We start from the raw sequence: 27452 nt of genomic DNA, 5'->3' as shown, positions 1-27452 counted from the left end.
TTATTTGTGTAAACTTTTATCTCCCTACAGTAGAAACATACACAGTACAAGCCAAAAGTAATATAACAATTTTATGGCAAAGCTTACCAGTAAAATGCAAAATTAATTTGTATCAAATTCTTAAAAAAACCTGTACTTTCTCAAACTTAGCTTTGTTCAGCACATTGTTTTGATTTATATATAAGGCATTAATTCTATAAGAATCATTTACTATATTCCAAAATCGCATGACCTAGGTGTAACACTCTATAGCCTGATACCATTTTGTTCCTTTCGATATTTACAGATTTAATTTGCCTGCACTGATGTGTAGCATAGAAGCACGAAGAACAAATACAAGCTTTGTCAATACTAGTTTCACATTGAAGAAGTTACACAAGAAAAACCTCAATTATGCATTGCAATAGCTTGGTTCTGCTGCAGCCATGACTGCAGTTTAAGAACAACCTCCGCTTCCAGCAGGCTTCCTCACTTCCAGTAGTATTTCGGTCTTTCAAAATTCAGTACTGAATCTGCTCTGAACCCGCAGGAATTGGGAGTGGACACCTTTTCTACTAGTTACCCAGAATATGTTTTCCTTCTCATACTCCCCAGAACACAGTTCTTGAATTTCTTTGAAAGTTAAATCTTCTATAAATGGCATAATTGAATTCATTCTAGCTACTATGTACAGAAATGGCTCAGGCAATTAAGTTAGTCCACCTTGTCATTAGTCAACAGGAAGTATAATTACTGTAGCTGTAAAGGAGGTATCTAGTGTTCCAGAATAAGTGAGTTTAATTATGGTAAGAGCTTCCTCAATTCTATTTACATGACAACTTCAGGCTCAATGTTAAATAGCAAGTCATCATTTCCTCTTCTAACTTCAAGTAGTAGAGGTGATTCATTCATCACAGCCTCTTGCAGGTCACTGGAAGTCATCAAAGGACGCCCATTGACTTTAACAATAATATCACCATCTTGGATCCCTCCCCTGCAAAGATAAGAAGAAAAAGGCAGTAAGCATGCATTCTAGGCAGAGAAAAAGTACAAAGACTATTCACCTCCTCTTCGGCTGATATATTAAGTTTTCACTTGTTTTAGTTCCCATTCCACTCTCATGACTGCAAAAGAACAATCAATACTATTCACTAAATGCAAAATCAGGCTCATATTATTTCATTGAGAATTTTCTTCCAAATAAGCAAAAATAAGCAGTCCAGTTTTTAATTCTTCTTCCACAAAACTACCACAAAAGAAAAGACTTCTAGCCATGACTGACTCACTCCACTCCATCCACTTACAAGAACATGCTTTTACCTCTCCAGTTTGTATTTCAAACTTTAGAAATGAAACCACAAGCAAAGTGTACTAACTGAACTACAGACAAATCATTTCTCTTTCTGTTCCAATGTAATCAAGAATAGTTACTCTTATTGTCTTTGCATCTTTAGTCATTCCCAAAATAATTTTTATAAGTGTATTTTCCAGCTGTTCTGTAAAATAGTCTCTTACTCTAAGATAAAGCATTGTCTCAGAAAATAGCTCTGATAATGTCTTATGTAAATGCTACCCTGTTTCCCATTTAGACTCAACCCAAGTTTCTATTTATTAATATACAACATACTTTCCAAAACCAAATTCAGTTCATTGTATTTAGGGTGTTCTTTGAATATGCACACTGTCAGTGTTTCAGAATGTCATTATAAAGGTTCTGTTACTGAAATACTTCAGTTTTCTGGACAAGAGTAGAATCTTAGGAATGTTAGCACAAAGTTTTTAACTTTTTTTTTTTAACCTAAGGGCACAATTCCTAACTGTTTAAATACAAATCAAGACCTCTACAAGGAAGTACTTGAATATAAATAAGAATATTACCTGCTCACACCTACCTGTGGATTTACTTACAGTGAAGAAAATATGCTCTACATACCTATGAGAAGGTGAGTTTGGAACAACTTCATGTACATAAATTCCACTTCTGACATCAGGAAAATCAGCATTATTGTGTTTCAGTTCTTCTACCAAGCTAAAAGAACAAAATTATATAACATTTGTATCTACTAAAAAAGTAATAGCATTCAAAAATTCTTATTTATTCTCAAATTTATTTATTCTCAAAATTTTTCTGACCAAAACCAAATGACTTACCTGTTAAGTGTTTGCTCCTTGTTCTTATGATGAGAATGTAGGGAATTTGATTTTTGATGACACAAGTAAGAGATTTTAAAATATTACTTACCTGTGCAAAGCATCCTATATTTAACGGTCTCATACATTTGCTGCATACATTTAACTTACAATTTCTGTAGCAGCAGCACATAGAGCACAAGGACAGTAGAACTCTGTCCAAGGTGCAGGGTACAGGGACAAAACACATTCCTGCCCCAAAGAATTAATGCTGGTGGTGGGGCAGAAATTTGCCAATGATTTTGCTTCTTTCATTTTGCATGCTATTCTTAATTTGTCTTTATCTAGAACAATATAGCTTTTGATAACTTCAGTCATAAGATAGATCAGGAATGTGAGAGTTTTCCAAGGAAACTTCAGTTTCCTCAAGTTTTCTTGAGGAATTGTTGGTGCATCCCTTTCTAAAGAAAAAAGACAGGAACCAGCTGCAAAACAGAGACTCTAGAAACATCCTTTCATTTCTGAGGAAATGACATCATTTCAGGTTTGTAAATAGTGTGGGTTAAAACCCATTTCTAGAAAGAAATTATTTTAAACTAATAATGGATTACTCTGCTTGTCTGCCATGAAAACGTGGTATCTCTCAGATGGAAAACAAGCTAAAAGAGCTGCACACAGCTTCACTTCATTTTATTCTGTAGTGAGGAAGCTAACAATTAAACAACTAAAGTAAATACATGGAGGGAAGTAGTCTTTTCCTGAAAATAGGCCTGGAGACATCTAACAGTGCTTCATCAGCTGCCACAAGAGCACCAAAATCTCACACCGTGCTCACTTTATAATTACACAGAGAAACATTTTGAGTTTCCCCTCTATCAGTGATGATAATACCACTTCCCTGATTTGTTCCAACTGAAGATCTGACCCTGTAGGGAGGATTGCAAGAGTGTAGCTCAATAAACAAAGATGGCTTTTCCAGCCCCAGCTGGAAGTTGTCTCATTGAATTTTGTAGTCTACTGCTACATTGGAAACGTGTCAACTCCTGGGAAAGAACATAAGCATAAGAGTCCTCATTTTTTATCCCAGAATATATCTGGGTTATGGCAAGGCACATAGAAATGTGAGAGAGAAAATGCAGTAAAGTGGAAAAGGGTGTCCATATTCTGCTTTTGTTATTATGAAGACATGAAGCTTTAGTTCTGCACTTCAACTACTTCCTTTCCAGTTAATTATTAGCCCCCAAATGTCACTGCATATAGCCCCACTGGTGCTGATAAAGCTACCACCAAACCCTCAGGCAGCTAATCTGTCTTTGGTATCACGATCACTCGAAAGCAGCAGCTTGTTTAAACTTCATCTACAGTCTAATGTAACAGTAGACATCCTTGACAAGAATGAAATCCAGTACTCAGGCTCTTCCTAATTTTTCTCAGCTATGAACAGGGCACCTACCATTATCAGTATTTAGAGAACAACTGACAGTTTCCACATCACAGTACATACATTTCAGCAATGTCATTAAAATGTCTGCAGACATCATAGAATCTGATGAACACATTTGTAATGAAAGCTGAATGATGAAGTTCTGAACCAGTAGTGACCATATTTTGTATGCATGATCATACAGATCACCTTTCTAAGATACTTACGCAGGTGTTATTGTCAACATTCTGATGCCAATGAAACGTTTCTTCCCATCTGAAAATACAACAGAAGATATTTAAGAAATTTAGGAAAACACTGATAAAAATAACTACTTTGATGATCCACAATACCTACCAACTAAACCAGGATGTACCAGCTTTTAACAAAACTAAACAGAAATCATACACTCCAACAATGAAGTAATTTTTTATTTTGGTTACCTTTAGCGTACAGAATGACAATCCCTCTCCCTGCAAGCAGGGGTAAGACAGAAGCTTATTTCCACTCCATTAGAATTTTCCTTCAGCAAATTCAAGGAAACTTCTGTGATCTAGTATCATACAACTTGAGTATATGGAAAATTTCATAATGAACTACCATTTCATCTGAAACTGGTCAATAAAATTTAATTATATGGTGTTTTCATTAAAATGTAGAAATAGAATATAAAGAAATTAAAGTTTCCACCTTTCAGAGAAAGGACAGCCGAAAGACTCTCACTGATTCTAATGCAAATGGCTTGGGTTTTCTACCCTAAAGAACAATAAACAAGTTTTAAAAAAAAAAAAAAAACATAGACCCTAGCCAGGATCTTTAAGGTCCCTTCCAACTCAAACCATTCTATTATTTTATGAAGATTCACTCCATTAGGAACAGCACATTTCTGTACTTGGCTTTTAGTAGTCATGATATTCCACAGCTGTTTTATAAAAAAAAAAAATGCAGTTTGATGACTTCCTGAAGTGAGTGCTTCCGTAGTTAGTTATATCCAGGTGAAACTCGTTCCAGCATAAATACTAACATTTCTTTGAGCTCCTCCATGTTCTCACGCGAGGAAAGAGTTTGAAAAGGAGATGTTTCCTTCAAGTCTCCCTGAACTCTTATTCTTTCCAAGAAAAATAGTCCCAAGGAAAGGAATTAGTCCCAAATCTTACACATTTTCCAATATTCCCATTAGTGTCAGTGAAAATGTCACCTCTTAAACACTGGATTTATAACAGTCTAAATAACCTTTCATCTGCAACTGTCATCTTTACTTTTCCCCAAAATATTCTGCATCTCCTACATTTTAAAGTGAAATTAATGAGATTAAAATCAGCTATAGAGGGAATGTCATGAAGAAGTCCAATCACTCAAAAATTAAGCCTCGAAAGCTTAGGACATGGCTGCAAACTAGTGCACTAGAGGCGCTACAGGCAAAAAAACTTCAAGTTGTATTTTGGGAAAGTCCATTGCATTCAATTTAACCCAAGTCAAACATCTTGCAAAGAACCAAAACGTTTTTATCAACAATGATTAGAGGGAATATAATTTTCCAGTTTTTCAGAAGTATCAGCAGAGGCTGAAAAGGCACGGACAACTGCTTAGTGTTTTGTATCATCCCAAAGGACAGGCACTTTGACATGTTAAGTCATATCAGCAGTACAGTATGTGGCATCTGCACGTGAATAAAAGTTCCAAAACCTATCACTCTGGAAATTTGTGCAATTGCGAGGTAGAAGAAAAAATAATTAGGAGAACTTGAATAAAATGAGGTTATAAATCTAAAAAGTCCCAGGAGTAGTTAGAAGATTAATATGCTGGAATAATCAGGTTGAACAAACGCAAAGCCTTTGCAGCTTAAAGCTGGAGTAGAGCACAGCAGAGAAAGATTTTGTTATTGTAAACAGCAGATCAGATTAAATACTGATTGTAGTGGTATAAAGTCAAGCAAACCAGCCTCAAGCACTAATGTAAACTTAAATCTGTTTTGTAGTAATAGAAAGTCAGAAAGAGCTGGACTCCAAGTACCTAGAAGCAGTTCAGTATTTACAGAGTATTCTGTTCCACAATAAGGAAAGCATGTGCCTTACTGTTATACCTTTTTTCTTTAATTGATGCTTGTAACAACAGAGATACAAACCAGACAAACACAGGCTGAAGTCAGAAGTGTTTATGACTAACTGTGGCAACAAGAACTGATAAATCCAGATTAAAGGGTCAGGTACTCAAAATCTGATGGGCATGAATAACTCAGGCATATAAGTGTCCCTATTGCAGGTGATTTCAGTGGGGCCAGGATATCAGCAAGATCTCTGAGTGAAGACAAATCCTGCACTTTTTACTGAAGCAGCAGGCAAAACTCCTACTCCTCTGCTCACTCTTTTAGCACTTAGATTGTCTTATAGATTCCTGAAAGCATTTAAGAAAGGGACTCCACTGCCAGACAGAAACCACGAGAACAGCTTGAGTCTGTAATGCTGAATTCTGTGCACTGTACCTTCCATATAAACTGCAGAGCTGAATTTAATCAGCAGTCTCAGTGTGTATTCAGCAATCCTTCTAAGCAGCCCTCATGACTATTCGTAATAATTATTACTAATAATCATATAAATACATAGGCAAGCATATACTTCCAATATAACTAATAAAGTGTTCTGGGGACATGAATAAGGATTCATATAAATAACTTGTCGGATGTGGCAAATGCAGAACTCCTCCATTTTGCCTTGCCCAGCTGAAGCAAGGTTTATTCACTTTTCTGCTAATACTATGTGAGGCCAGGCAGACCTCTTAGGCTGGATGTTCTTTCTTTCTTTTTCATTGTCAAATTGCTAACTTACTGTCTTCCATCCTATAGGATCCAGTTCTAGTTTTATTGTTCTGCTCAAGTCTAAGCTAGTAATAGATGGCAGAGCCAAGAATGAAACCAAGAAATTCCTGTAGGAAACTGACAAAAACCACTGAAATAAAGAAATCAGTCAGTGCTTAAGTGTATTGATGACTTCCAGAGATAAAGAATAAACTTACAGCTGGTTGAAACTGAGATATAGATGGAGACACTTAACTTCATGCACCAATTTAGGAATTCCCAACTGAAAGGAGGTTAACATTATTACTGACAAATCCAAAATTAGGAAAGACCACTCAACAGATAAAATCTCTATGCAGTGTGTGGTAAACCTTTGGCCAAAAATACATTAGATACTACTGTGTATTACCCATGCACTCTGTAATATAGAATGTTTACATAATAATAACAATCAGTGCAAATAATTCATTCAAATACCATTCTCTCCTGCTTTCCCCCCCTTGCTACTCCTGTACTTCAGTAGATCATACATTTGCAGTTATATACAATGGATGGGACTTCCAAGAATGTGTATATAAAACTGGTACTTATCTGATCAACTGATATTTAAAAGAATAAGCTCAAGCTTATTAAACAACATTCTGAGTACCTCCTATGTGCCAGGCTAAGTCTGGAAAGAGCAGTTTCCTAAGGGAATTTTATCATCTTCAAGCAATATGTTATTTAGAATAAAATGGCAATACCCTTAAATTTATTTCTATGACCTAATTGTAGCATAAGGGTGGATCCCACTGAGACTACTGAAACACAATTGGAGCAAATGAAAACATGATAAAAGCATCCCAAAAATTCTGCTTACATAAATTCCTTATGTCAAGAAACAACATCTAATACAAACCTGAAAACTAATACTACAGGCCTAAAAAGTGCAAATTAAGTCTCAAATATGGTGAAAATACCTCCTGGAAATTATCTTTCTCTACGCATAAAAGGCTTTAAATGACTGTCCTTCTGCCTGCAGCAAAAGTACAATTACTTCAGACAAGCAAAAAGCAAAAGAAGAGTAAAAAAAAAATAAATTAAAAACTGCTTGTGCCTAGGATGTGCAGAGCAGTGACAGTCACACTAGTGTTAAGAGTAAGTGTCAATCCTTTTCCTTTGATTAGGGGATAACATGAATGATGAAAAAATGGGACAGTATGTTACAATGACATGATACAACGGACTTTTTCACTGTATTTTTTCTTATGGTTCCATAGGCAAAGTTCTCTCCAGGCCCTCCAGCTGGGCTCAGTGGGTTCATGATTCTCTGGAGGCAAAGGTGCCTCAAGGAGCAATGTGGCTGATCTCAGCAACAGCATTCACTGACTTTCCAGCCCCAGTTACCAGTAACCAACTGGCAGATGGTGGGCTTTCTGCAGAAGGCTTGGATTTGTGCCTCTAAAGCCATGCCTGCAGGATGAGCAATCACTCCTCCCTCTTTCAAGATGAGCAGCTTGGTTCTGAAGGGTAATAACACCAACAATACAGACCTGCTTCTCTTCTCTCAGAAGCCAACAAACCTAGGTGAACCTGGGTGCATAAACAGCTTTTTTGACTTGTTGGTTGAAACAAAATTTTGTCAGCTACTTTGAAATGTACTTTTCAGCACACAACTAACAACTTTTCTCATCAGATTCTCCCCTTCCCACCAAATCAACAAGTAAAAAAATCTAGTTTGAGGAATTCAGCAAGACAGATGAAGGGACCATTTGTGATGGTCTCAAATACACAAGCAGATGCAGAACTTCAGAATCTGACTAAGGAAAGTTTCCAGATTAACAGTATCTGAGAGAACGCAGAGAGGACAATGGTGTAGGGAAACAACCCTGGCTTAACAACTGGACGAATCCTGGAGAAGACAAGATTAATATAGAAAAGATTCAAGAGAAGCAGCAGCCAACAGTCATCATACATAAGCAGGGTGTGGACAGATAAATTGGCAAGCAAAAGACAAACGAAGTGTTTGCCTGGATGAAGCATTACTAGATCAGCTTTAGCTGTGCAGCATATAATATGACATCTTGTTTAGCCTAGAGAAAAGAACGGGGACCTTATCACTGTCTACAACTACTTGAGAGGAGGTTGTAGTGAGATGAGTGTTTGTCTCTTCCCCAAGGTGACAGGAGATAGGACAAGAGGGAATGGCCTCAAGTTGCACCAGGGGAGGTTCAAATGAGAAATTAAGAAAAAATTTCTTCACCTAAAGGTTATCGGGCACTAAAACAGGCTGCCCAAGGAGGTGGTTGAGCCACCATCTCTGAAGGTATTTAAAAGACAGGTAGATGAAGTGCTTAGGGATATGATTTAGTAGTGGACAGGTATGACTGGACTCCATGATCTCAAAGGTCTTTTCCAATCTAGCATGCTTGTACCATGCAACAGATAGATAGAAGGCAAGCACATTAAAAAAAAAAAAAAATGTTCAGAGTACTGCATTTGTCAGTTGCTGATATATTTAGATATAAATGCTCTGTTGTGCAGAAGCCTTTTTTACGCCTCTCCTCCAATTCCCTGTGTATTTCTTCATTAATTAGCACATAGCTCTTCTCCCACCAGGGTCTGAGAGTCTATCACAATATCCAGTTATACAGCACTGATATAGATGACCACAGCAAAATAAAGATTATCCACCAATAGCATACACACTATGCTCCATCTGTGGAAAAGTGTTTTGAAAAGTTTTTGCCCTATTCTCCATAGTACAACTTAATCTCATTGTTCCTTGAACAACATGTGAAAGAGGAGGACAAGACTTCTTGAACAACTCCCTACTTGTTCTCAAGATCACTTGAGACTGTAGTGAGTCATCTGTGTCCTCGCTACGCTCAGAGGCCCTTTTTCCCAAGTTTATACAGATAGTGTATACTCTTTGGTGGTTTGAGTAATAATACATCTCTACCACTTCTGTGAAGTAGTTTTGTTTCCAAGTCCACAGAGTTTTATACTGCAATAGAATGCTGCTCCATTCAGTAACAGGACTCCAGACCAGCATCTTTTGGCACTTCACTGACACATCAGGATAATAACTGGAAGATGTCATTGTTGCTTGCACACCTTACCTTTACTTTGTTTGTCATGCGACTCTGTGAGAAATTGAGTGATGCGATCCGAAGGAATAGCAAAAGAAATTCCTGCTGTGACCTTCAAGGTGTTAATTCCAATCACTTCACCATCCTGTTGAGACACAGCAGCCAATTAATTTGCTCCTAAGTGACAGGGCTCAGCTCACTCCCTAACATTTCATGTTAAAAGTTGGTGTAAGAACTTTTAGAGTGTTGTAATCACTCAAAAAATAAACATTGCTCATAAGGAAGGACATGGGCTCTGATTCACAGCCCCTTTCACATTTAACTGTGATAGCCAGAGATATTACAGTACAGTTTGTTCATCCAAGGTCCATCCCATCACTTGGCAAGGGGTTCCCTTCACTGAGCAGGCAGTGGATTCACTACAACCACTACAGTTACAATTCCTCAACCTGCAAAATCAGGTTTTAAAAACCAGTTTATTTTAAAATCGGTTGTGCAAACTAATAAGGCTCTTTTCTGTGCATCCAGGTTTCATACTGTGAACAAGCATAACTGCTTTAATGACATCCCATTTTTCACACTGCCGTGTAAGATTTGCTCTGCTCTATGGGGAAATGTTTTTCAATGACGTATGAACTGAGACTTGATTTGCACAGTTTGTGTTTTCTTCAAGTTATTTGCCTACCATTAACCTGAATGACTGGAAGGTGGTATGACCCATGAGTCTTTTCAAAAAATACTTCTCCCACTTATTTCAAAGGGGCTCTTGAAATAAAACAAAAAAACTCAAGTCACCTCAACTTACCAGATTAACTAGAGGTCCTCCAGAGTTACCATACTGTAAAAATGACAAAAGAGAACAATAAATTGGTGCTTCACTGTAGGAAATGCGATTTCCATCTCAAATAGTATTTTGTAAGTAAAAGCATTTCTTAGGCAGCACAACATTAGGACCCAGTACTGATCACACAAGATCAATATCGCCCTACCCATTCATACATCTTATGATTGTATTTTTTCTTTTCAGAAACAGGCCTTAAGTTAGGAGCAGCAATGTACTATTCCAAATAACCACATCCTAAGTTTAAGAAGAATCATTAAAATAGTTAAAATGAGTATTTTGATTCTTCTAAAGACCATCAGAACAAGGTTTTTGAAATAATGAACTGAATTTAAAGTTATGTTTCAGTGAGGTCCATGTACAGCTCTTAAGTAGTTTAATTGATCACTTTGGTTTGTAACACTGTTGGTCTCTCCAATTCTCCACCAGAGAAAGACACAGCACTTTATGTATTTAATCACAGCGTATTGCTGTGAGGTAGGTACTACAGGAGGATTAATTTAATAACCACAGACATGCAATGCTCTCTAGGGAGGGCATATAGTAGTTCTGAGCAGTCTGAAATTACCTAATGGCCTTCAAAGGAAACATCCAACACGACTACAGGAAATGGGAATTGGAGAAGCGCCTTGTCCATCTTCACACTGGCTCAATAACTTTGTTTTTAAGGGAGACCAGAGTTTTCAAGCAGATCTACTTAATAGCCAAAAGCAGCAACTTACCACTCAAAATAAACAAAAGCTAAGTGATGCATGGCAGTGGCATGAGACATTAACTGTTTACACTTAGATAGCACTGGGCAAACCTTACAGATTCTCAGAAGAATAAAACACACAAAGCTCTTAAAACAGGTTGGAAGTTCAAGTGTAAACAGAGATCGGTTTCTTATGTCATCTTCTTGATGATTAGGGGCTACACATTTAATTTTTGTGTCTGACAAAGGAACTAAGCATATAATCTTTCATTCATTTGTCCTCTGCTTCAAGAATGTGATAATGAAGGAACTTTGACACATTCAGTATGGCTCCATTTAGGAACGTATGGCCCTGTTTCCTCCTGCCCCATGTTCCTGTTATCCTTGCGCTTTTCAGAAGGCAGCTGCTTAAGTGTGCATAAAGAACAGTTTGATCTTGAGGAAAATGTATAGGCATGAATTCAAGAATCCCATGTTCTAATTCTGTCTCTGCCACAAGTTCACTGTGTGCTCCCAAGTAACCCAGTTTGCATCAGTTTTCCTATTCTTTTACAACCATAAGACATTTAATTGGAATTATTTTCTAAGAGCTTCAGCTCTCACATCATATAGGAGCTTCTTGAAAAAGCTCACCTTTTTTTTTCCCCCCATACAACTTCTCTCAACAACTATGCACTGATAAATATTTGTGAAACACCTTGGATATGTAAAGTGTTATGACTTAAGATAAAATTGATATTGAGGTCCACCAAATCAATACTGAAAATATTTTCCTTTCAATGTATAACAAACAGATTTAAACTGTAAAATTTTCTACCTCAGATATGTGTGCAGTGCTCTTTTTAGACTCACTACACATCCAAGAACTTTACTTATGCTCTTAGGATCCCTCCAAGCTGCTCTCAAAGCATATTGTTTTCTTGTATTTCTACACAACATTCACTACACATCCAAGAACTTTACTTATGCTCTTAGGATCCCTCCAAGCTGCTCTCAAAGCATATTGTTTTCTTGTATTTCTACACAACATTCAGTGCTAGAGGGCCTTAAGTTCAAACAGCATATCAAATTTTCTGTTCTTTCACACGTAGATTCTTACTTGGAGTATGTGATGTACAAAAGGAAAACAAGAACAACAGCAGCAAAACCCAATCCTCTCCTTAAGTTCTTATATGGGTCATTAAATTCAAGCAGACGCTATCAACTTGACTACTCCATCTGGTTCTAACGGATGGAGATGAAAAACTTTGGCTCTATCCCACAGCCTGCTTGGCCAGATCAGCTGAACAAGCGGAAAGAATAATGTGTTGACTTACTGCTGGTCTGTACAACTGTTTTACTACACAAGATCTACAGAAGGAGAAGGGTCTGCCACATATAACATCTTCATAGACAACCTCAAAGAGGGCAGTTTTATTTAACATACCTTTCACAACACCAATATCTGAATGCAATTTACAGACACCATATAGCTCTTTATAAAAACAAAGGCCTATCACTGATTTTTTAAAAAGCTGCTTTTATTTAGTGGATTCATCTTGCAGAGCACACTCTTCCCTGCTGAAGAGGTGGGGATTTCAAAGTCCCAGGACTATGAAGCTCAGTCCCTTGCATACCTGGTACTTACATTGATAATAGCATCTGTCTGAATGTAATCCATATCCGAGTCCCGCAGGCCAAGTTCTTTACCATCTCGCTGAGCAGTGCTGACAATACCTGTTGTCACAGTGTTCTGTAAGGCAAACGGACTTCCAATTGCCACCACAAATTCTCCTGGCCTCAGATCAGCAGAATGTCCCAGTAACAACACTGGTAGTCTTTTCTTAAATAAACACAGAAAGAAAGAAAGAAGCATTAGTTTATACCTGAAAATAATCTGATTGGTAGGATCAAAAACTAACAAGTAGGAAAATATGCCTTCCATTAATGGAAGGGTCACTTGCTGTCATACACCCAAAACTTACACCAGGTAAAATTAGTATACTGCAGGGCACTACTGCTTTAAATAGTCTTCTGAAACAAATAGCTAGGAGTAGTACCTTGCAATTTCATCCAGACAAAAATCCCAGACAGTGAGATTCTGGAACAGAATTCCCTGTTTTTCAGCAGATTGCTCCCTCCTCCTCCTTGAAACAGTAACAAATGAGCCTGCCACTCTCCCTACACTATGTACTGCTTTGCAGTCCATGTACTGGCACAAAGCTACGAAGCCAAAACAGCCTGGGTCTCAGGTAAAGATAACAGATTCTGGCCACATATTAACTGAGCTGCACTTTTTTTCTTCATTTTTAGCAGTTCGTAGCACAGAAGACAAAGTAACTTTATTCTAAGATATGAGAATTTTCCAAGCCCATATTTCAGTATACTGTAGTCCCCAGACAATTCCAAGGAATCCCTAAACATGTATTCCAGCCAATCATTCTGTACTAAATGAAACTGGAGAAATTAATTCATTTTTCTCTTTCTGCAACTGACCTTAGGGTGAATCTTTATCGTTGCAATGTCAGATTTCTTGTCAATGTCTTTGATGGTAGCTTCATACGTATCTCCATTCTGTAGCTGCACTTTCAACTGCTGTCTCCCTGATATAGCATTGGTGCTTGAGACCACGTGAGCATTGGTTACAATTAAACCAGAATCCGACATAATAAACCCAGATCCACTGGAAAGTGGCACATTTCGACCAAAGAGAGGGTGCCTGTACAAAAAGCAATTAATTATGACTCATAAGAGAAGCATAACTTAAGAGAAGATTATACACTGGAACAGGTTGCCAAGGGAAGTTGTGGATGCCCCATCCCTGGAGGTGTTCGAGACCAGGTTGGATGGGGCCTTGAGCAGCCTGATCTAGTGGGATGTCCCTGCCCATGGCAGGAGTGTTGGAACTAGATGATCTTTAAGGTCCCTTACAACTCTAACTATTCTACGAATCTATATTAGAAATCATTTACCACCTTCCACCCTGAGAAATAATAGAGCACTTGATGACTAATGTTGTAACCCTTACAAAAATTAAATAAAAAAAAACCAACAAATAAAGGATCCCTGTATGAAAATTGTGAGTGCTTTTAGTCAGCTAGGGAGATAGAAAGCAAGCTTTTCATACAACTGGCAGCTTTCTTTTCCTTTGGTTTCCAATTCTACCTTTATAGCCTTCCTTGCAAAGAGGCTAGGTGACAAAAAAGGAAGGAGGCGGCACTCATCCAATACCACTGGTTTCTGCTTCTATACAGGAAGAAAATGGAAGATGAGAAAAGGTCTACAAATTCTTCTCTCTTCCAAGATGTGGTCCTTATTAGGAAATTGTTTAAGATTTCTGGACTACCCAGCAGTAAAGAATTGGAGCCAATCCCACGCAGAAGGCAGTACAGGAATTAGAGCTCAGCAGGCTGCTGGACAAACATTTACTTATAGGGAAAGAACAATCTTAACTACATACACAAAGATCTTAAACATGTTCAATGCAACATTCTCCCAAAAGACCAGTCACCATGTACATAAAGCTACATATCAAAAACTTGATTATCTCAATTTTGCATATTAAGAGAGCCTACAAAAATTCCCCAAGAAATTCTTAAGACTATGCAAAATTAGAGTACTTCAAGCAGAAAGGTATTCAGGTTAAGGAAAACGTGTAAAGTTTGCAGTAATTTGTTCTGACAGCAGGTTGATTTGAGTATTCAATATTAAGCCTGCCTCCCAGGTTGTTTTCAGCAGTGTTAAACTTGCCACTTCAGCTCCAGCTTCAGTACACTGAATGCTGGTATGTTTGGGTCAGCAAGTTTAGTACATTTTTTTTCTTATCAGATATAATTTCTGTGTTTAGACAGGTTACATCTGGCCACCATGCTACCTCTCAATGTTCTCCCCGCCAAAATAAAATCACCTCTCATACAAAGTAGAATAAGCAACAAGGAGCTATGTTTTTCCAGCTTACCTTCTGAACTTGTTTGTTTTTTTTTTTTTTTAAACTGAGATAATAAACATAGTGTAACAAGCAACATGTTTTGGTGAAGGCTGAAGAGACTTCCAAAGATGAAAGACTTGTTTTATGGCAGACAATACATATTGTAATGTTCTGTAAAGACTGTAAGCCAAATAAAATAGGTCTACCAAACAGGAACGAAAGACAAATGGTTGGCTCTCCAGATAAGAAGTCTGCTGTAATGTTTTGTGAACTTCAAGAATTCAAAATGAAAGTTACTACACTGGAAAAATCTTTGTAGATCTTTGTTAAATAATGCAATTAAAACACAAAGATTTAAAAGCGTTACCTGAGGAAAAGTTCAATGTGCACGACTGCAGGAGCAATCTTTTCCACCACATCTGCTATGAAGTTGAATTTGTACCTTGGGCTGTTGAGCTGTAGGTGACCTATACTAGCAAAAAGAATTGGATATGTTAATAAGACAATACCCTTTTTTACAAAGTAGGTGAGATAAATATGCTTTGAAATGGTCTGCTTCTCCTACTGGGATAGTTTCCAACCAGGTATTGGAAGAAGTATCAAAGTCAGTAAAATTGTTCAAAACTTATCTAGCATTTTGCTTGATCCTGAGAAAACTAAACATTAGCATCACCTGGCTGTAATTTCCTCAACTTTCTTGGCAGTCTGCAAGCCTTGTCTGAAGCATTTTTCTCAAGACAACTACTAATTATTATCAAAAGCACAAAGTCATAGGATAAGTCAGATTGGAAGGGACATCAGGAGGTCTCTAGTTCAACATACTGCTCAAAGCTGGGTCAGCCACAAAGGCAGACCAGGTGGCTCAAAAGCTCTGTCCAGTTGGGACTCACAAAGTCCCAAGAATGAAGACTCCAGAAACTCTCTGGGTGACTTCTCCTATTGCTTCACTGTCCTCCAGGAGGTAAAAGATTTTCTTATATCTGACATAAACCTCTCTTTTTGAGGCACGTTTCAACTCATGCCCATTCCCTCACATCCTCCCACTATGCACCACTGTAAAGAGCCTCGCTCCATCTTCCTGATGGCTTCTTCCTCACGAGTACAGGAAGGCTCCTGTCAGGTCCTCCTGAAGTTTTCTCATCTCCAGCCCAGTTCCCTCAGCTTCTTCTCACAGGAGATATGTCCAGCCTACTCCAAGCATCCTCATTACCTTCTCCTGAACTCACTCCAGTTTGTCAATGTCTTTCTTGTACTGAAGTGTCAAAAGCTGGGTGCACTATTCTAGACGCAGCCTAACAAGTGCCGAGTAATATAGTTGCAGCATTTGGGAATCACGTTTAGAACACAGGTTAAGATTTTTTTCAAAGTAGACACATTAGAAACCTGCTGTAAATAACCTTTGAAACAAAAAAATTTCGTAAATTGACATTTAAGCTGTCACAAGCAGCTGGGCACAGCAACAGATTACTAAATACTAGGCGTTATGAAAAAAAGCCAGTGCAGTACTACATTAAAAAGCACTAATTGCAGCATTTATGAATACCAAATATAATTCTGTGGAATGAAGATCTTAGAAAGGGAAAGAAGCCCACAGCATCCTGCTTTCTAATGTCACAACATCCTGGATTCTAACATCACAAAGTAATAATATCACTTGTGCTAGAGTGTCATACCTTCTGCAGTCCCTAATACACAGGGATGTATCACCACATTTGTCAAACATATGCTTAGGGACATATCACCACACTCAAAGAGCAATCTTTCACGTTCACAGCCTGATGCTTTAAAATTAACTATGGGATCTAAGGAAAGGAGTAGACAGGTTGTAATAAAATGCAGTAATATTTTTGGCTTTTTTCAAACCTGGTGCAGCAGCACACTGTTTATTCCAGAAGATATAACTCCTCTTTTGCTTAGTCAGGAGGGAGAGGCTCTTTGTTCTAATTTCTAAACAGCAACTCTTCAGAAGTGATGCTTTGTGCCTAAGTTCAACGCATGCTGAAGGACGAACTTACTCCGCAGTAGCTCTTGCATGCCCAGTCAACACCGGTCTTTAGGGTTCTAGATTTGCCTATTTCTAGATCACATAACATCATAATGAATCAGATATAGATTCGCTCTTCCAAAGTATATATACTTTTCTTTCATCAGCTGCCCTTTACCCAAGTTTTTAAGGTGAAGATAAGTAGAGGGCATCATATACAAAGGAAAGATACACAGAAAAAGAGGAAAGAAGTTCAAGAGAGTTCTCATGCATTTTGGTATTCTGCATCATTCTTAATTAAAAAATCATTTTCACTAATCCTTACCTACAAGTGTTTTACTGACCATTAAACCCTGTGACTTGTAAATTACTTGAGATGTATATAAAGATTACAGCACAATGGAGTCTAATCTATTTAGAAAAAAAGATGTTCCATTGATCTACTCTTTCTTTGAATGAATTTAGAAGATAGTGGGTGACAGAAACAGTCATCGCAGCTGCTACAGTCTCTCTGAAAGCTTTCACAATAACATGTTAAAGGACCTACAAAGTCAGAGACTGAGAGGCCTTACTTCACCACAGCATCCAAAAGACCTAAGGCAAAGACAGGTACCTATGGAACAGGCCCAACGCTGGTACCAAGGAAGAAAGTATTGAAGAAACTGGATCAAGACAATTAGGCATTCCTCCATACAAGTCCACAAGTTTTTTCCTGTTACTGGACATATAATTTACTTCTGAGGGGAAAGAAACTATGCTTACGTTTAGCATGCTAAATTTATATGAAACAGTATAAACAGAAGGAACAATTTGGCAGGACTAGTTTTGGTCTATTACTTCTACATACATTCTCACACACTCTGTAAAATCCCTCTAAATAACTGAATATGCTTTTTCAGTACTTAGTTTAAAAGAGGCACCACAAACATGCACAGAGGACAGTTGAATGTAAGCACAATATAGTATCATTTATTTTGCTTACTGGGCCACTGAAGTTGACCCAGTTAACTTCTCTTCAACTGACAAGCAGCTTGCCCGATTATGCAGTATATCCTTTGAAGTCTACTAACATGACTTTGACTGCTTGCATACACAGCAGTATTCACTGATGGGATGCAAGATTATCATCACATTAACCTTGACAGAAATATCCGTATGTCTATGAAAGACAGTTGGCTGACCCTTAGCAGATGAACTATCATAGAATTGAGGGGGGGGAGAATCACAGTGAATGCAGGATTTCATTTGGTGTAAATCAGCATAACTCTGCATGAGTCAGGGCAATTAAATACCTTTGCACCTGCTGAGTGTTGAACTGTTCTGCCCATGCCAACTGTCACAGCATTGTACATGGTCAAAAGCAAAGAGTACACCTGCCAAAGAACTCAGCTTTGCACCACTCCTAGCCACCAGGGAAACATCTTTGGTGGTAGTGGCTTTCCCGATTATATTCAGGGCAGGAAGAGAGAAAACTCTGAAAGAGGCAGTAAACATGGAAAGAGTCAAAGAAAATAAAATGCAGCAATACAGAGCGGAGACTGTAAAAGTGAAGCAAAGCTTGTCTTCTTTCTGTACCACAGTGAAAGGAATTCTCAGTCTCAGCAGAAGTCCAGAACCAGTCTCTTCAAGTCAGAAAATAAGAACACTCAAATCTGAACATGAATCCAAAACCACGCTATCTACTAAGGGGAAATCTGAAACAAAGGAGGATCAAAAATAACAGACATGCTAACTTTGTAAGGAAGGTGTAGCTGAAGATCTACTGACCTGATTAGCAGTGAGCTGTTCTTATTAGTGTCTAGTGGGGGTTAAATACTGGTGAAAATGGACTTAAAGAGTTGAGATGCCTGTATGGAAACTGACTGTTTCTCCATCATCTTCTGCAAGCTGGGAATGCTAAGAACCTTTCAACACATTATATGACATCCCTGGAACTTAAACTGTGGACTAGGAAGATGTAACCACAAACTAACATTTAGTCTCCCACATACAGCCCTATTTAAGGGAACCAAACTGTTAGTTATTATTAATAAACATTCAAATGCACTGTAGTTGTTGAATAAGGGCTTTATGTCAGACCTCAAACCTATCATCTAATTTTCACTAGTTGCTAGAGACTATCTGCTGCTATGCTCTTACCGAAACATAAAATGAAATGAGTCTTTTTCTTTCTTTTTTTCCACCAGATACTCTTGGTGTCTTGCAGAGCTCTCAGACCTCTGCTGGTCTGCAACTGAAAAAGCTCTAAGTTCACAGCTGCTTTGTGTATTATGATCTATTGACCTACTGAGATTTGCCACATTTTTTAAAGGTCTCTCAATAAAAACCATTATTTTCCATGTTATTACTGCATGGTCAAAATCATCTCACACTAACCAAAGCTAATTTATCTTGGCAAAAAAGCCATAATTTAATCCAATTAACTATGTTGTATAACCAAGATAACAAAGGTGCTGTAACCAGGTTGTACTTCAAGGAAAACCAAATCTATACTGTATTAGTCTTTCGCTGTCTATACATTTCTTAATCAAAAGAACTAGATTTTCCCAGTCTGCTCCACAGCTAAAAATCAACCAGATTATCAGCAGATCTAAACTTGTATCCTAGAATTTCAGCTAAACTACTAGATCTTCAGAAGCTCTCCAGCTCCACTCACAGAAGACTCAAAATCCAGATTGGGATGTAAGTGTATAAACCGGTGTTAAAGATGTCAGGCCTATTTACTAAAATGTGATCTTATGTTTCCAGTTTCATGGGCTCCAACCACATTGGATTTATAAGGTCCCTGTCAGGTAGGAGTATCATTATTAACTTAAGACTTTTCCTGGACAGTAGTGTTATCTTCAGGTTACGAGTTCATTTAAAAGTGTTTTATTTACTTCCTTGCAGAGACAACAGACCTACTCCAATTTCTTTAGCGCTGCTGCAAATCAGAAGCAAATCCAACACATTTCTAGAGTTCACCTAGATGAAGAGAACTGTAAAAAAAATTTGAGCAGAAATAAATGGTCATAATCCCACTGAAGACAAAGCTAGACCCATTTACATTTGCAAAAGACTGAAAGCTTCTGTTAATCTGCCAATTTGCTCCTTGTACAATTAAATCAAATCACAATCAATGCTTTCTTAAAGACAATATGTTGTAGTGAAATCCACAATTTTATATTAAGAATTTGTGAGCCTGGGAAACTCATTCTTTTAAGGCTGTTCCCCTGACCCACTTTTAAAACCATGCTTCAGAGAAGATCTATCTGTTTAGCAAAATTATTATGTCTAAGAGCGGACTGCAACCTGGCAGATCTGATCACCAGGGATAAACACTGTTCTCATTGTGCTTTCACGGAAAGAAATGAAAGACAAATAAAAGATTATAATGTCTCTGCTTAAAAAACAGAAACATCTGCTGGAAACATAGGTTCATGGGCAGCTTTTCTGATGAATTCAGCTTTAAGATCAAGTTGCATAGCTGTGCACTGACCATAAAGCCTTGGTGAGTTTAATGTCACATTACGGTTCAGGCAACTTGTTTATACAGTGGCTGTCTACCGTGCATAGATGAAAACAATTTGGTGAACTAACACCAAAGTGGCTTTCTTGTGCACTGCAGCAATCACAACAGCCAGAGACAGGCTGCCACAAGCTTTCCAGCACAGACACCTCACTGCCTCAGTGGCTTCAGATGCTAGTTATTCCTTCTTCCCAAATGACTCTCATAAAATGCAATAAGAAGCTCTCTTTTCTGTTAGCTATCCTATACAAAGCAGTGAAATACTATGAATATTTACCAAACACTGTACAACATTCATCCACACCTGCAGGAACTCAAAACAAACACAGGCATAAGGAAAACAATCAGTAAAGGATGGTGACTTGTGTTTCCAGCCGGTATCTTGCAGGGCATTTCCCCATATACAGTTAGAAACAGCTGTAAGGCTTTGATGACAATAATAGTATACTAGTAGGAGACTTCAGTATCTCTTACAGGCCTAATTTCTCAGAAGTGCAAGTAGTGATATGCTCAGTTGTTCCTCTGTATCGTCAAGGCTATATACAGCCACTCTCCAAGCATCCCACGTAGAGCTGTGTGCAGTGACTCTGCTCATGCATTAACTGCATTTCAAACATTTCTTTCAGGGAACTGAACTTTTGGGCTCCTATCTTGCAAAGATTTGATTGACATGGGTGAGGCTTTATATCACGACCACTTTCTGAGAATGACTTCAGTTAAACAATGCAGAGGACAGACATCCTCAGGCAGAACGCTGCAAAGGATTACTCTCAAAGCCAATGTACTTGCTTTCTGGAACTTCTTTCCTTGAAGGTTATCAGATCAAATTTTTAGGTTTTTCTCATTCCACTGACAAAATAGCACCCTTATTTTTCACAAAAAAAAATTTAAAAAAATGAGAAAATGCAAATCTTTTTACATCTGAACTATCTTTGCAGAAGCCATTAGTAAAATAACATTGAAGCAAATTAACAACTGTACTAAGAAAGTCATACTGAGAGATCATAAACAGCCCTTTGTGCAAGAAAGTCTGACATAAATTTGCCATAGATTGCAGGTGACCTTCTGAATCCTTTGAGTGAGGAGTTTGACACTTCAGTAGATCAATATGTGCCACTGCTAAAACTTGAATTTGCTGCAGTGAGAAACAGGGCTCTGTAAGAACTGGTCTTTGATTACAGAGGTTGTCTTCCACAGATGTTTATACCATTATTTACACATTGCCTGTGACAGCTCATCTTTCTCACAGGTGGCAGAAGGCAGGAAAAAGATGGCTGCATCATTCCCATATATTAAGGTATGTAATGGTGAAGCAGAAAAAAAATACATTTGTAGCAAATAAACTTGCCTAGGAGTTCTGCAGACTGATTCTACTAGTATCTTAGGTAAGTTCATGGGCCTGGCTCAGCACACAAGGCTAACTATACGAGCAATCATTCTCAGGGCAAAGGCATATCAAAGAACATCAATGACAGATTTCTTGTATGTCCAGGCAGCACACACACCTTCTAGCACTCTGTAACTAAAACTTGCAATTTGACATGGTCTTGAAGATAATCCATGCCTTCAACAAGAAAAAAATATTTTAAATTCTTTTTATTTCAGAGTTATCACTCAGTCATCTTAGGCACCTTATTCCTCCCTTCCTTTCTGCATCCTTTACTACTCCTTTTCTATGCTTCCTTGTTCACTAGACTTCTGTCAGTGCCAGAAACCAAAACCAAGTTTTCTCAGTCAATCTTGGTTTATCACACCCAAAATCTAACTTAACATCAACTAGAAATGGACAGGAGTAGACATTTCAAAAGCTGCTCCCTCTGGGTCACTGCGTGTTTTGAAAATGGTTTCTGTCATATTTTGCAAAGTTATCTTTTTCTGAGATTGTTTTAATAGACGTATGGTTAAGTAAAACTGGATTTACCTCACAACTAGTTTAGCCCTTAAAACCCTGAGTCATCTGAGGCCAGATTTCTTTCAAGAACAAGGAAAGGACAGAAACTCGGCAGTAATTTTAAACCATCGATTTTCTTCTAAACCTCTCATTACAGACATTACATGTTATTGTTTTTTGGGGTTGTTTGGTTTTTTTTTAAAAAAAACCCACCCTAAATACCATAACTGAGTTCTGTTCCTGGCTGAACCACCAACTCAGTCTGACCTTGGGCAAGACACTTGGTTTCTTTGAGTTTCAGTTTGTGCAGCTGTAGGACTGTATAAAAAAATGAAACTTAACAGAGAACCAGATGCTTCATCTAAGATGAGGTTTTCTGGGACAAAAAATAAAGCCAAAATAAAGTGAACACTAAAGTAGTTGCTTGGGAAAAAAAGTTACCTCCACCTCATGGCTCCAAATTCCTAAGCCTATTAAGAGTAGATCAGGGAGATTCCTTAAAGAAAATGTCATATATACCAAACCCAAGCACTTATTAAGCCCTTAGATGCAGACTAGCTCACTCATTTTGGTTAAACATTCTGATTATTTTGCATGGTTCAGTTCCAAGAAAGTATTAGGAGTACTAAAGCTAGTGGATGCTGATTTGATAAGGAACAGGCAAACAGCAGCTTATAACTGCAAAATACTGGAGAGAGTAACTACTGCAGCTCCAGGCTAGCATACGGATCAGTTCTTGGTTCTGACAGATACTCCTATAGCAACTCCAGGAATACCATTTGACCTCCTCCCTCTTTGCACCAAGGTTTACCTTCTGTCAAGAGGACGCTATATGAAACATTCCCTATTCACAGAAAGGCTACAAAAGTGCTTCATTGCTCTCTACAACTACCTGAAAGGACGTTGTAGAGAGGAGGGCGCTGGCCTCTTCTCCCACGTGACAGGGGACAGGACAAGAGGGAATGGCCTCAAGCTCCGCCAGGGGAGGTTTAGGCTAGACGTTAGGAAAAAATTTTTCACAGAAAGGGTCATTGGGCACTGGAACAGGCTGCCCAGGGAGGTGGTTGAGTCACCTTCCCTGGAGGTGTTTAAGGCACGGGTGGACGAGGTGCTGAGGGATATGGTTTAGTGTTTGGTAGGAATGGTTGGACTCGATGATCCGGTGGGTCTCTTCCAACCTGGTTATTCTGTGATTCTGTGATTCTTTCCCTTCTGATCCCTCCCACAAATTTTGGAGAGTTTGCTGTCTATGAAGAAACCAGGATGGTTAGTGGTTCACCTGACTTAAAAGAAACACTAATGCATGACTTAATCTGTTATGCATACGACTTTTCTTTCCAGGAACAGTATGAGAAAGGTAGCAAAGGGCTTAAGATGACTGAGTGATAATTCTGAAATAAAAAGAATTTCAAATACTTTTTTCTTGTCACCCTTAAAATAACATATCAGTAATTGTGTTAGAATCTATTGGCAGCATTAACATTTGCACAGTGACCCATTTAAACATAAATTAAAAAAATTTACTGATTGAAGTGATTACTAAACTTTTTGACATTAAACCATCAATCCTGAATTTGCCATGCTGTATCATAATATCCAAGCAAAGGCCTTAATGTATTACTGCAAACCCATTTGATATCCTGAGTGTATTTTAAACTGAAAAGGAGGATTGCAGGCATTTTTTTCCCATTAGACTCTAAGACTATGAAACTTCTTGTGAAAAGAAAACAAATGAGACAAAAGACTATGTTTTATGGGCTTTTTGATACTACTTGGTGCTTTTCCTGCCTTGACCTAGGCTTTAGTGTGCATCATTCTCTGCTTAGAGAAGCCTGCCAGGCGAATCCAATCAACCTCCCCTACACCACCAGGGAAGGCCCCAGAGCAGAAGCATCCCCAGGTCCTGCTCTGCTTGTGCAGGCCATGGTGCAACGGACCTGCAGTGCAACCTGTTCAGGCGATGCTACCGAATAGAGTGTTGACCAAGGAAGCGAACACACCGTTGGCAGTACAACAGCAAGTTTTGTAGCACTGCCCTGCCAGGTGCCCTGCCTTGAAAAGGGGTGACAGCCAAGGACGTCACTGCTGTCCTGCCCTACCAGCCTACCGCCCTCCATCAGGCTCCTCACAAGCACATTCGCCTCTTGCTCATTGGAGCGACGCACCAGTGGCACATACAACCCATGGCCAAGCCACAGAGAGGGAGCCTTCCCAAACCTCATCCTGAAGCTCCTAGCCTGCACCAAGCATCAAGGAGGACCTGAGTGCTCCTTCCCCAAGCCACAGAAAGGGAACCTTCCCAAACCTCATCCTGAAGCTCCTAGCCCGCACCAAGCATCAAGGAGGACCTGAGTGCTCCTTCCCCAAGCCACAGCAATTGCTGGCAGCAGGGAGAGGCGCCTTGCTGTTGCAGCCCTCCTACAACCCCTGCAGCCACCCAGTCCAGTATCACAGAACCACTAGGTTGGAAAAGGCCTCTTAGATCATCGAGTCCAACCATTCCTACCTGCCACTAAACCATGTCCTGCATCTACCCATCTTTTAAACACCTCCAAGGACAGTGACTCAACCCCCTCCCTGGGCAGCCTCTGCCACTGCCTGATGATCCTTTCTGCGATTTTTTTTTTTCCTGATGCCCAGTCTGAACCTGCCCTGGCGCAGCCTGAAGCCATCCCCCCGTGTCCTATCACCCGTCACTTGGGAGAAGAGTCTTTCCAGGTAACGGCAAACCCACAACTTTTCCTGGAAGCGGGGAGAGGCTCCTTGTACCGCAGGCCTCTTACAGCCCCCCAGTCTTTCCAGGACACGGCAAACCCCCACCTTTTCTTCCCCCCGGCAGCCACCCCGCGCCGCCCCCATGCTCCTACCCGATTCGCAGGCTCCCTTCTGGAGCTGGGAGACGGCGGGCAGCCCGTGCTGCAGCGCCTTTCGGCTCGCCGCCTTCAGCTGGCACACGTTGTCGTAGGTGCGGCCGTCGCTGCCGCACACCTGGGCGCTGAGCTTGCACTGGCAGACGCCCTTGGCGAAGCGCTTGCCCGCGGGGTAGCGGCAGTCGAGGCTGTCCCCGCAGGGCGGGTCCTCCTTGCGGCCGCACGAGTCGCCCTCGCCCGCGGCGCAGACGAGGCAGCAGTTGCAGCGGTCGGGGACGTAGCCGCTGGGGCAGCCGGGGCTGGGGCACTTGGAGACGTCGCAGCGGCTCGGGCACTTGGCTCGGGACGCCGGGAGGTCGGCGGCGCCGGGCGAGCAGCCCAGGGCGAGCAGGAGCAGCGCGATCGGCAGCCGCGGCCGCATCCTCGGCGGGCGGAGAGGAGCCGCGACCCGCCCGGCCCGCGGGGAGGAGGCGGCGGAGGAGGGAGATCGGGCTTTACGCACACGCGGAGGGGAGAGCGCCTGCTGCCCCGAGCGGGAAGGAGCGGCGGAGGGGAGGGAAGAGGCTGGGGCTGCTGGCGGGGACGGGGCGCCGAGCCACGGCCGAGCGGCCGCGGGAAGCGCTGGGGACGGCGCCGGCCCCGGCGGTTCCGCTATATGCGGGACGAGCCGCGGCTCCGGGGGCAGGGCCGGCTCCTCCCCAGGGCGGGACGGGCGCCTCCGGCTGCCCCGCGGGGCGAGTCGTGGAATCATGGAATCCTAGACTGGTTCGGGGTGGAGGGGGCCTTAAAGATCGCCCAGAGCCATCCCACCTGCCATGGGCAAGGACATCCCACTGGATCATCGCCCAGGGATCCATCCAGCCTGGCCTTGAACACCTCCAGGGACGGGGCAGGCACACCTTCCCCGGGCAACCTGTGCCAGGGCCTCAGCACCCTCATGGCCAAGAAATTCTTCCTTATGTCCAGTCTCAATCTGCCCACCTCCAGTTTATACTCATTGCCCCTCGTCCTGTCTCTACAAGCCTGGGCTGCATCAAAAGAAGTGTGGCCAGCAGGTTGAGGGAGGTGATTCTGCCCTTCTATTCCTCTCTTGTGAGACCTCATCTGGAGTGCTGTGTCCAGTTCTGGAATCCCCAACATAAGAAGGAGATGGAAATGTTGGAAAGGGCCCAGAGGAGGGCTACAAAGATATTCAGAGGATTGGAGCACCTCCCATGTGAGGATAGGCTGGGAGAGTTGGGGTTGTTCAGCCTGGAGAAGAGAAGGCTCTGGGGAGATCCTATAGCGACCTTCCAGCACCTGAAGGGGGCCTACAAGAAAGCTGAGAGAGGGACAATTCATAAGGGCCTGTACTGACAGGACAATGGGGAACAGGTATAAACTGGAGAGGGGCAGATTTAGTCTTGATATAAGAAAGAATTTCTTCACAATGAGGGTGGTGAGGCACTGGCACAGTTTGCCCAGGGAAGCTGTGGCTGCCCCATCCCTGGAAGTGTCAAGGCCAGGTTGGGTGGGGCCTTGGGCAGCCTGATCTAGTGGAACATGCCCCTGCCCATGGCAGAGGAGTTGGAACTAGATGATCTTTAAGGTCCCTTCCAACCCAAACTATTCTATGATTCTGTGATTCTTAGTAAAAAGTCCCTCTTCCTGCTTTTCTGTAGTACCCTTCAGGTACTTCAACAAAATATTTGGTAGCATCTGTATAACATTAGTTGAAAATATTGAAGGTTTGGGGGGGAGGGGTGGGGAAGACAAGGAGATATTATTAATTGCAAAGTATTCAGTGACACCGTCAGGTGGAACAGAGCATGTGTCAAGCTTTGTTAACACATCACCCACATAGTCTTCATAACATGCAGAATAAACCTTGACCGTATGTGCTATTCTTATCAACAACATACTCACATTTGCTTTGAGGTAGCAACTAGTTATAACTCTCGAATTAATTAATCTAGGTACGGATTGAACTGGCTTCCAGAAACGTTAAGCTAATTTAAGGAGAAAGACCCTAGACATAGCTCACCCGGAGGCCATACCAAACTTGGCAAGTCTTATATGCTGAGTATGACACTTCCAACCTTGACTTCTGGCTGCAGTTCCCCCTTCCCTCTTTTTCGTGCAAGGCGTAAAACTCCTGCAGTTCTGCAAGGTGCAGCCTCAGGCTTTCTCCTGATGGTATCCCATGAAACAAGTTTAAGTAGACACTGTTTGCTGACCAGTTGCATCTGGCTATAAGGTAATGCCGTTTTCTAATCAAGGATCTCTTGAATGCAGTAGGCAGCAGCCAGAATACCCTGTTACAGTTAGTGTTTTATTGTTCCCTCTTTAACAGGGACAAAGTTGGTCTAAAACTGGATTCT

At 40.5% G+C, this 27452-nt stretch overlaps 1 protein-coding gene across 1 annotated transcript; it reads right to left on the bottom strand.

Moving 5' to 3' along the window:
* HTRA3 (HtrA serine peptidase 3) lies at positions 1-25730 on the bottom strand. The gene is made up of 9 exons (XM_069856401.1): positions 25090-25730; positions 15207-15306; positions 13408-13630; positions 12560-12754; positions 10203-10235; positions 9428-9542; positions 3760-3808; positions 1913-2008; positions 1-973 (listed from the first exon to the last, which is right to left on the bottom strand). The coding sequence occupies exons 1-9, from the start codon at positions 25511-25513 to the stop codon at positions 808-810; spliced, it is 1401 nt and encodes a 466-aa protein (XP_069712502.1). The 5' UTR covers positions 25514-25730; the 3' UTR covers positions 1-807.
* Between the last annotated feature and the right edge of the window lie 1722 nt (positions 25731-27452).

This window comes from Phaenicophaeus curvirostris, chromosome 4 (assembly GCF_032191515.1).
Source record: "Phaenicophaeus curvirostris isolate KB17595 chromosome 4, BPBGC_Pcur_1.0, whole genome shotgun sequence".
Lineage (NCBI taxonomy): Eukaryota > Metazoa > Chordata > Aves > Cuculiformes > Cuculidae > Phaenicophaeus > Phaenicophaeus curvirostris.
The sequence above is the reverse complement of the archived record's forward strand: the minus strand, read 5'-3'. Positions and strand labels throughout refer to the sequence as shown.